The sequence below is a fragment of the Taurulus bubalis genome, assembly GCF_910589615.1.
Source record: "Taurulus bubalis genome assembly, chromosome: 7".
Lineage (NCBI taxonomy): Eukaryota > Metazoa > Chordata > Actinopteri > Perciformes > Cottidae > Taurulus > Taurulus bubalis.
The window spans coordinates 7516036-7527144 of NC_136595.1; the positions used below are offsets into that span (position 1 = coordinate 7516036).

At 46.7% G+C, this 11109-nt stretch overlaps 2 protein-coding genes across 2 annotated transcripts; both read right to left on the bottom strand.

The window, feature by feature from the left end:
* Positions 1 to 182: 182 nt before the first annotated feature.
* Positions 183 to 3013, bottom strand: foxf2b (forkhead box F2b; the record flags this gene model as incomplete). The annotated part of the gene is made up of 2 exons (XM_079220434.1): positions 183 to 355; positions 2038 to 3013. 2 exons carry the CDS (start codon positions 3011 to 3013, stop codon positions 183 to 185), a joined length of 1149 nt encoding a protein of 382 aa, XP_079076560.1.
* A 4935-nt stretch (positions 3014 to 7948) lies between these two features.
* Positions 7949 to 9580, bottom strand: foxq1b (forkhead box Q1b). The gene has a single exon (XM_079220435.1). It carries the CDS (start codon positions 9510 to 9512, stop codon positions 8616 to 8618), a length of 897 nt encoding a protein of 298 aa, XP_079076561.1. The 5' UTR covers positions 9513 to 9580; the 3' UTR covers positions 7949 to 8615.
* Between the last annotated feature and the right edge of the window lie 1529 nt (positions 9581 to 11109).

An 11109-nucleotide genomic window follows, 5' to 3' on the forward strand; every position in this document is an offset into this window, starting at 1 on the left:
CATTTCCTTCAATGCATAGTTTTCTCAAGTCCAACCAAGAAAGCTACGTCGGCTGCATGTTGGAGGCAAACATGTGAACGCGGACGCCACGATACATCCAAAATGTCCGCGTGTTGGTTCATCTCGTGACGGAGCTGCAGTTTCACTGGGACCGTCGCGCGCGCGCGCGCGTGCACGGCCGCTCACATCACGCACGGCTTGATGTCCTGACAGACGCTCTGCGGGTGGTGGTGGTGGTGATGGTGGTAGTAGGATCCGCCGGCCGAGGGGTGGAAGGACGAGATGCCGTTGAAGTTTAACACGAAATCTTTCCTGTCGCACACCGAGGAATGGCTCTGGTAGCGTGGAATCCCCACTGGAGAGGAGACAGGAGACACACATGGAGAGGCGCAGATGTTAATATTCAGAGTTTTATGTTCAGCATCTTCAATCACGTTTTTTTGCGAAATTATTCTGCACGAAAAAAAAGTGTGTTTGGGGGTTAAATTAGGGTTCGTCGTGAACAGAAATGAATGTTTCATCTTCGAAACAAAATAGTTTATTCTGAGCCGTTTCATAGACCATAAAATGTGTATTCACGTTCATATGTGCTAATAAAAGGAACACAATTGACTGGTGCAGACGGATAAGGCCTTGTTTTACATAAATAATTATTGTTTATAAAAAGATAAGCAATCCCCCTGTTGACCCACATTTTTTACAGATTCATTTGCAGTTGTAGAAATTGCAAATGCAGAAATAACACATTTAAAAATATATATGTGTTAGCCTTCCTCAAGGTGACAGCCCAATCATGTCCAATTAGTTGTGCTCTTAATTAAACGCATTGCACCTTCCTTTAGCTATTTTTTAATTTATTTATTATCAATTGAATGCTTTTATTTAGATTTCTAACTAAAAACAGTAATCTTTGTGGGTATTTCCCCCCAAACCTGCAACCAAATTTAAACGAGGCCGTCATTTCGTGTCAGTAAGTGAGCCTCTATTTCCAGAAAGAGAAAAAATAAATAGGGAGGCTGCGGCTTCGTCAAGGTCATAAGGACTCCAGATGTGACTGTGTTTTTCAGGGGAAGACAGCAGGCTTTATCCTCCGGGCCACAGCGCGCTGCCCTGCGCCCGTTTCCACAGACAACACACGAGCCTCTCTGCCTGTCAGGACAGTCCCCGGCCTGCACTGCGCAGTCCAACCCGCGCAGCCTCAATTAAGCCGCCGCGTAAAGTTTAACAAGGCCCGTCGTCTCTCGTGGAGACGCGCTGGATGAAATCCTCCGCTGGTGTGGTCCGACCTGCAGACCCTTTTGTTTGGTTAACCTCTGGGACCCTTTGGGCTCCAGCGTGGGTAACTCGCCTCGGCCAAATCCCCTGACTTAAGTAAACCCTCGGTGTGTTATGCTAAAGCAAATGAACGTGAACTGGGGAGGTGCATTACGAAGGCGATCACACAAATAGATGTTGATCTTAATCTGTTTATTAGCACGGGCGCAGATTGTGGATTCAAGGGACATGTGACACATTAGCCCTTAGAATCTGGATTTTATTTATTTATTGGCCTCAGAGACATTATGCATTTAGTGGATCAAGCTCATGAGGTTTTATTATTCAGTCATCATTAAATGTAACTTTAATATGCAATACAACGCGTTTAACAATTCCTTAATTATTTTGTCTCTGACGACTGTGACCTTGTTAAAACGGAAATAATTTGGGGTCAAATATAATGAAAACAATTAAAATAATATTACTTTTCTGGTGTGTAATCTCATATTGTACATGTGTTTTCCTTTCGAATAAACACGACAATCCCAAATATTAAATAACAGTCATACTTATTAAATATATAATTTGAGTTTTCACTTCTTCAAAACATGCATAACTGGTCTCAGGCCTCTGCTGCACTTTGAAACGAAATGTTGATTATTTTAGCCTCCGATTGAGATGAGGTGGACATGCTGGATTCTTATCATATTATGTTATTAATTTCTATGATATTCGGCGGGGTTCCTCCTCCCCATATGCGCCTCAGTGAGCTGGTGGTACCTGATATGTCGGTGCTGTGGCTGTCTCTGCCGTTCTGGTGAAGATAGCTCTGCTCCAGGGAATAAGGCGACATGCCGGAGTGTAAGCCCGAGGACGCGGGGCTGCTGGAGGTGAGAGGCTGCTGTTTGATGTAGGGGGACCCGCCGGAGGACGCCCAGTGCGCGGACGTACTGGCGTACGGGGAGTGGCCGTCCAGCGCGCTGGCCATGGCCGGAGAGGACGGGACGGGGCTGCTGCTGCTGTCCGGTCCGTACTCCCCGTTCGATGGCACGGGACAGCTCGCCATGTACGTGGAACCGGGGCTCGGAGACATGTGGGGCACGTGGTGGCCGCCGCTCAGCCCGTCGTAACCCCCGGCCATTGAATTGCTCATCATGTCCAAGTTGTAGCTGTTGCCGTGGCAGGAGAGAGCGGCGGATGGAGCTTGGAAGTCAAAACTCTGCGGGAGGATGGAGGCGCCGAAGCCGATGCCGTTCATCATCCGGTACATGGGCTTCAGAGCTTGACATTTCCTCCTGAAGCCTCTGGGTCTGCGACGAAACGAGCCTTCCTCAAACATGAACTCGCTGCCCGGGTCGATGGTCCAGTAGTGGCCTTTCCCCGGCCGGCCCAGCCCTTTGGGCAGCTTGATGAAGCACTCGTTCAGCGACAGATTGTGCCGGACGGAGTTCTTCCAGCCCTGATACGATCCCCGGAAGAACGGGAAGCGAGCCTGGAGGAACTGGTAGATCTCACTGAGTGTCAGTCGCTTGGTGGGGGAGCTCTGTATCGCCATGACGATGAGAGCGATGTAGGAGTACGGAGGCTTTTCCGGTCGCCGTAAACCGGAGGTCGTCTTCTTTCCTTTAATGGCGGTGGACGAACTTTCCGTGGCGGCTTGTGGGCTCAGCATGGCGGGGTGCAGGGAGCCGGACGCCGGGCTGGATCTCAGAGGAGGCGGAGGGTCCAGCTGCTGCTGAGGGGTCTCGGTCGTCATGTCAGCTCTGACGTATACGACTGGCGTAGATTGAAGGAGAGGGAGGGCGAAAACACGCGCTGGGAGACGTTTTAAAGGAGAAATATATTGGGATCCGGCGGTCAGTGTTCCTCTGCAAGTGAGCGTTACGCCGCCAGTGGTCCTCAGAATCCCAGTGCAAAATGGAGTGAAATCTGCCTCCCGTTACGCACGACTCTCCCGTTACGCACGGTACTTCCTTGACGCATGCAGAACGCACGGCGAGTACGCACTGACAGAGAGAGGAAGAGGAAAAGAGAGGGAGGGTGGGAGGGGGTGGGGATGGGGGAGAGCTGGTTATTTACTGGAGAGACTGAGTGTCCAGGGCTTTAGCTCGACGCAGGGGCTCCACTGGGTGTCACAGCGGCGCTAAGTGGTGCTGCGTGGCGCGCCGGGTGGCCGTCGACAGCCTTAATAATCCCTCAAGTGGAGGAAACACGAAAAAACCCTCGACCTATTGCGCGCAACAGTCCAGCCAAACAAAGCTCGACCACCTATCATTGCATAAATCTTTCTTCCCTCTCCGAGAGCCCCTCCACCCCCCGACCCCTTCTCCTCATCCGCACTCTTGCGCCTGCAAATCTCCCTGAAATCAGTGACGAATAGAGCCCCCCCACCCCCCACACTTCCCCCCCCCACGCTCTTTCCAAAACCTGGCCCAAGTCCACTTACCGTTCTCAGCAGTGTTAAAGCTCCTCATTTTCTCCTCGCTCTCTTTCTCCCCCTCCCACCGCCTCTGTCCAAATTGCAAAAAATGCAATTAAGTCATATATCAAACCTCCCCCCTAAACATCCCAATCAACAGCGCCACACGCCAGACGCACACATACAGAACCAGTTTTTCCCACCCTCTCTGGTCCTGCATGGATGAAGCCGTGATTTCAGCCACAGATCATGCATTTTCCTGACACGAATAAACCACCACAGTATGTGCAAAGAAAAAGGTTCAACTTGCAATTGAAGCCGTGACGACACAACACATTTGTGCCTATATCTGCGGCTGATGATACCCAAACGCAATAAAAAAAAACGCACCATCTCGTAGTATTTGTATTATTTTGCTCATAATTTCCTCCCCAAACTGGTCCAGAGGATAACAAAAACAAACTGTCGCAGTGCCGGGCTGGGCCGAGGAGTGTGAGAGATGGAGAGGTGGTGGTCTTTGCCGTGCGTGTGTAAGCGGGGGGTTTGCTCTGAGTAAATGACTTTGACATGAGTGGAAGCAGGCTTTTTCCATCAAGCCCGGCCCTGGATACCACACACAGCGCGCCAGTGTCAGCTTACCGCCCCGGGCCAGAGCCGGTCCCATGGGCCCCGCGTTCATTAGAGAGAGAAAAGCGAAATTAGGCGCGCGGGCGTCGACAGTTTCCTCCCCTATGGAGACATCACATACAGATTTGTCCGACATGATGGAGTTATATATCTCATAAAGGTAGTATCAACATCCGTGTTGCGACGGAGCGGAGGTAGCGTTGAAGAAAAGAAGAAAGCATCACGTTCTGTGGATGTCACTAAACTGAGTTTTTTTTGGGAGGGGGTTGTGTTGTTTATTGTCATGAATATATTGTCGTGAATATATAATATTTCAGCCTAGTTTTACGTTTGATTGCTTCTTTTCTTTCTCACGGGACCAAGATATTGATATTAAGAAATGAAATCACAACAATGGAAACTTTGCAGGCAAAAAAAACAACCATAGTTCCACTTTTTTTACATTTGATTTCACACACTCAAACCTGTGTCTGTGCACGTGTTTTGCCGACACGACCTTTTTTAAGTTTAGATATAGCCTGGAGGGTTTCCCAAACAACAAGCAGCAACAATAACCTTTGCACTTTGCACAACAAAGGATATGCGGATAAAATCATTTTTCCTTTCCACCGTGACACACACACACACACACACACACACACACACACACACACACACACACACACACACACACACACACACACACACACACACACACACACACACGCACAGCTTAACGGCCCCAGAAATTTCCTGCGACATCAAAACTTATGACCCCCGCTGAGATCAGGATGCTTCGGCTTTGGAGGGAATCTTTGTTCTGAGCGCTTTGAAGACGCGGCGCTGCGGCGGCTTTTACGCACCAAGATTATAGGAGCTCCTAATTTAGCCTTTTGGAAATATGATGTGATCGGCGGCCACCACGAAAGCTCTACAGAGTTGTTTTTGATAGGAGTTTGCCTTTGGAGTGCTGTCTCTGCTGGAGGCCTGCGAGCCTGTGGCCGACACCATAAGGCCTTCTGTTTGTTTTCATGTTTAGGCTGAAAAATATTGTTCATCCCCAAGGAAATATACGATGTTGAGATTTTTTTTATCGTGCTTGTCTGACTGCAGGTAACCTTGAAATAGGTATTTTATTTTTAAATGACCTGAAATGGTCAATTAAAAATAAAATAAAATACATTTAAATGGGAATAAACAAAACCACAAGGATCCTCTATTTCTGATAAAAATACAAATATATATTGAGAGACAAGCTTTCCACAAATAGTACAAAAACAACAACGTGTATACATAATAATAATTAGCGTGGTCTTAAATGTGTTTTACTCTCCATATATATTATATAGTCCCGTAATAAACGCGGTTCATCTGATAAAACAATAACAGACACTGAGTTCAGCTCCTTTTAATGCTAATCTAATATTATTTCGGCCGCGTCGTCTGTGTTTCCTGTGGCGGTGCCGCAGCTTTGGAGCTCTCCGGGAATCTGGGAGGTCAGGCGCGGTTCAGTTTGCCGGAGTGACAGACTGTTTGGACTTCCTAACATTGTGCCTGCCTTAAAGTCTGGTTTCATAACACTGTGGGCCTTACTAGCACAGCAGCCAGAGGTTGAGTTCCTGCTCCTGCTGATGCGGACCGGCTTGAGCCGCGCACCAGTCTATACATGCATAGAAAGGCTGTGTACACATATGAAGGATGCGCGTGATGACAACAAGGATGCGCACCATGAGGGGACACGGAGCGCTTTGGAGCCACGTGACCCCCCCACGCACACAGGTATATATGCTGTTCCGGCGTTTCACCTGCAGGTTGCAGCATTGTCCCTGCAAACAGGAGCAGGTCTCACCTGTCACCTGTCAGCCCGCTCGGTTGGCTATGAACGAGGACCTCGGCTTCTGGTGTTAAAGCCTCAATGTGTGTGTGTGTGTGTGTGTGTGTGTGTGTGTGTGTATGTGTATGTGTGTGTGTGTGTGTGCGCAGCGATCTGCAGGGGCACATGAGATGGAGAGCGCGTGCCCGATCAGTGTATATTTATTATAAAGGTGTTTTTAAAACATGTTCAAATGTTAAGATGACAAACAAAAACTAAATTACAGGATATTTAGTGTTGAAAAGTGCATATTCGTTTGGACTCATCCACCGGCACCGGAAGAGTTCATGTCCAAAACGCCAACATCAAACTCACACAATTTGACAAATTACTTGAAGTTATAGTCATTTGATATATTTTACGTATATATATATATATTATATATATATATATATATATATATATATATATATATATATATATATATATATATATATATATATATATATATATATGCGCGATCTGTCATTTTGAATAATAATTCAAGTGTTCTCGCTTCATTAAATTGCAAAGAATATATAAGAATCCGTATTTGTTCAAGTTTCATTTTTTGTCCTTTCATTTTTCATATTTTTTAAATGCATATAGCATTACCTTATTATTTAGTAGCCATATGTTTTTAGGAAAACTGAGACTGAACGTTTCTTTTTCGATGAACTTGTGTCGAAGACAACAACGGTTTTCTCGGCTTTATATTGAATTTAGTCGAATTATTTTATGAACCATATCTAAGATTTTACCTGAATGGCTCATGACTGGACCAGAGGCCGATGACTGGACCTGGGGTCTGTTTCAGGACCGCGGAGAGCAACTACAGCCTCCTCAGGACACGAGCAGTAAACAGCCGGCAGTGGGTGTGACCATCACGGAGAATAATAATGTGTATGAGTATATATCCGAACATATGAAATACAAATAGACAACGTAAGTATAAATAATCCAAACTGAAAGTGGTGTTTTGATGAAAAATGTAGTACACTGTATTTATTTACATAGAGTCGTGTACATACAGCACGTTTCTCAGCTTTATCAAATAAAGTGGGGCTTTGTTGGAATGAAAGTGTGAACATTTTTAATATTTGTTGTGTCTCTTGTTTATCATAAGTATGTGAGAAACCACTGATTACGACGTATAAACGATTGCACAACACATGTTAATATTGTTTAGTAAACAATAAGTGGATTAGCCGGAATATCAATAACAACATACTTTTATTTTAACGTGTATTTATGATGAGTACTTCAGGGTAGATAACTATATATTTTTTAGAAAGTCAATCTTTTTTTGTAGAAGATTTTATTTATAGCGCCTTAGAATAAGTTATTTGTTTGAAATGTAATTTTATATGTGACAGGATGTGTTTTTTGGGGTATCTATTCAGTCCATCTGAGCTGGTCCCATGGACTCATGCATGTGCATTAATTGGAACCATACCATTTTTATGTTTAATCTTTATTATTTGATCTGTTATTTTAGTGGCTTGCTTGGTTGTTGCCTTGATTGCAATAGACTGACTTTTTAATTTTTGTATTTTAATACGCATTTTAATATGCGTTCTGAGGGAGAGGCAGTATGGGCTTTATTTTCACTTTAAAGATTATGATTTAAGTTACTTTTCAACAGATTATGAAACCAACTATGCCCTGCCCCATGGTTTCCCTGTGCAGCATACCAGCCCTCTCCTGTTGAACAGGTGTGCCGCCCCCACTGATCTGTTCACCTGCTTCTGATCTCCAACCCTCTCCCTTTCATGTCTGCATAATGAACAACTCATTGAACATCAGGGTCCCATTGTGTCACGTTTTTATTCATGAAAATACCAGGCATGCATGAATCAATCTTAAGAAAACATCAGGCATTTCCATGCGTTTCTAGTGCAGCCACGCGACTCTCACCGTGGCTCAGTCAACAATTTGACATATATACACAACAACAAGCCTATTTTATACAGCAGGTCATATACAAAACATGACAATATAAATAGATTAATATTATTATATTTCAACATGGCGCTTAGTTGCCGTCATACAGTGGAAATGACCAATGAACCATGGATACACTCATGCACACGCACGCACGCACGCACGCACGCACGCACACACACACACACACACACACACACACACACACACACACACACACACACACACACACGCGCGCGGGCAGTGGATCGTCCCGCGATGACAGCAACTTTTTGCAAGTCACCAAACAGTTGTCAACACATGCTCGACTTTTTTTTTTCACTGCAAAATAACTTACAGTACACACACACACACACACACACACACACACACACACACACACACACACACACACACACACACACACACACACACACACACACACACACACACAGAGTCCCACACAGTTTAACAGCTAAAGCACTGGAAGCTAGGAGCGCCCACAAAAGTGCACATCATGGGTCAAAACATACAAGTCTGACAACAGTCCGGGTAGCTTTATGACAGCAAGAAGTCTATATGGAAACCTCGCGCCTTGCTGGGCATCTTGAGCGCGTGCAGCGCGGCCTCAGGAGCCGCCATGCCCGGTGCTGTCTGCTGGAGGTACGTGAGCGCATCCCTGCTGGGCTCCGTGCGGCTGTACGCGCCCTCTGACGGGTACGCGTGCTGTGCCGGGTAGCCCAGAGTGTACGGCAGTATGTGGGTCCCTGGGGACCAGTAGAGCCGGGGGGCGTGGGTCTCCACATCGACGTGGCTCTCCTCCCTCCGTTTGAATGGCGTGCTGAGGATGCTGTCGATGGCGAAGGAGCTGGAGAACTTGGCCCCCACCCTCTCCTCCGGGGCCGGGAGCCGGGTGTCCTCGCTCAGGATGTCCGGGTTGTCCCGCTCCTTGGCGGACCGCTTGGCGATGCGCTTCCTCCGGCGGCGGAACACGCCGTCCGCGAAGGTGTACTCGCTCTGCGGGTTGAGCATCCAGTAGTTGTCCTTGCCCCACGGCCGGGACGGGTCCCGCAACACTTTGAGGAAGCAGTCGTTGAGTGACAGGTTGTGGCGCACCGAGTTCCTCCAGCCGGTGTAGGTGCCGCGGAAGAACGGGAACTTCTTCATCAGGTAGTCGTTGATCTCTGCCAGAGTGAGGCGGCCGCTGCCGGACTCCCGGATGGCCATGGCGATGAGGGCGATGTAGGAGTAAGGGGGTTTGGGTCTGCGGGTGTAGGGCTTCCCTTTGCTGCCTTCGCCGATCTGGGTAACAGGTGCCGGGCTGTTGGCCACGCAGTCGCCGTCCGACCCCAACTCGTCCCCGGATAGAGGGGACGGGACTCCCCTCTCTGCGTCCATGCGCAACTCCAGCGGCTTTTGCGCGAAGTGGTGCGCCGAGAAAACTTCAAGTTTCATTTTCCCCAGAAAAAAAAAGGATGAACTCAGAGCAGCGGAGCAGGTGTAGCAGTCCTGACACTCTCTCTCTCTGCGCGCGTGTGTGTGAGTGTGTGTGTGTGGGTGTGTGTGTGTGTTGTAGAGGCTCGTCTGAAGCGCTGGGGGCAACCTGAGCCTGAGTCAGGAGCAGCAGAATACAGATCTGTCTCCGGAGACACGTCCTGGTATAATATAATGCCTCGCAAAGGGACGGCCCACAGGCGGGGTTTCAAGCCCGTATCCATTGAAGCGATTGAGTGATTTAATGTGTGTGTTTACAATTGGACGCTACCGTGACACGCCAGGGAAGAAGGGGAAAAAACGGAGGGGGTGAAGCGAGAGAGGGCAGGTATGAAAAATAATTAGTCTGAGACGCCACCGAGGCGGTCTGTCCAAAATAAAAACAAAAAACAATGTATTCTGCAGGCTACAGTTGACACATGTTGTTCTTATGACATACACTTAATTTGCGGGATTATTAATCAACACAAAGTTGTATCAGTTGCCCCTTTTCTGTCTGGATTAAAACAACTAGTCCAAAATGCATTCTTTTTTTCCTGATCCGGATGCACATTTCTCCTCTTTACTTCCTTTTTATGAAAAACATATACGAAAAACACGCAGAAAGAATAGAGTGCACTACATGGAGGCTGTTACACGTTCACTTGAAGCTGTTACCTCCGCGCTCCGCTGGAACGGGGAAGTAACGCGGACGAACCGGAGATGGAGTTGGATGAGATCCACCTCAAGCACAATGACTAACGACAATACTGTTCTATTGTTTAATGTACTGCAAGTATACGGCTTATTTGGTTTTCAGAAATAGATCACAGCCTATTTCAGAATGTACAGTTACAAAACACATTGGTTGAGTCCTCATAATCATTTATAATATTTCTTTTTGCACAATTACCAGGGTCATGTAGCATTTACTTGAATTCAGTCCATGTCTCATACTTTTGAAGAGAGCCAGGGCCGGAAAAAGATATTTTCTGGTCCTAGTATTCCTCACTGCAGTGGAGGCTGGTGGTTATTTTCCTGCTGAGGCTGCAGGTCTACTGACACGGACGACCTCTGCGTGTCCCCTCTGGCTTGTTGTGCAGTTAGTAACCAAGACACAAATCACCATGAACTGAGACTTCTTGTTCCAACAAGTTGCCAGTTTTGTTCGGTACGACTGGTTATAAACTGCCCTGCAATAACTCCAACCAACAAGCAGAGAGTCTCCGTTTATTTGTGTTGAATTTACACATGGTTTGTACTGTAATATGTGGATCAATTTCACATCATTATGCTTAAAAGCTCAAAACTAATACATTACAAATATCAATTAATGTCTTGAGATAATTTCCAATGTTGGCGCCTCCTGGTGGAAGTATCATACACACAGACAGTATAGGTCTAGTCACTGGACCTATACCTACAATGCCACACATTGTGAGTACATTGTATTAAATCTTCCTGAGTGCACACTAAAACATGATTTTAAAAGCTACAAACTAAATGATAACTACATATATGACTTTACAGCTAGCTGTCATCATGTTTTCCTGATATTTATTGCAGCTGCGTCGAGACT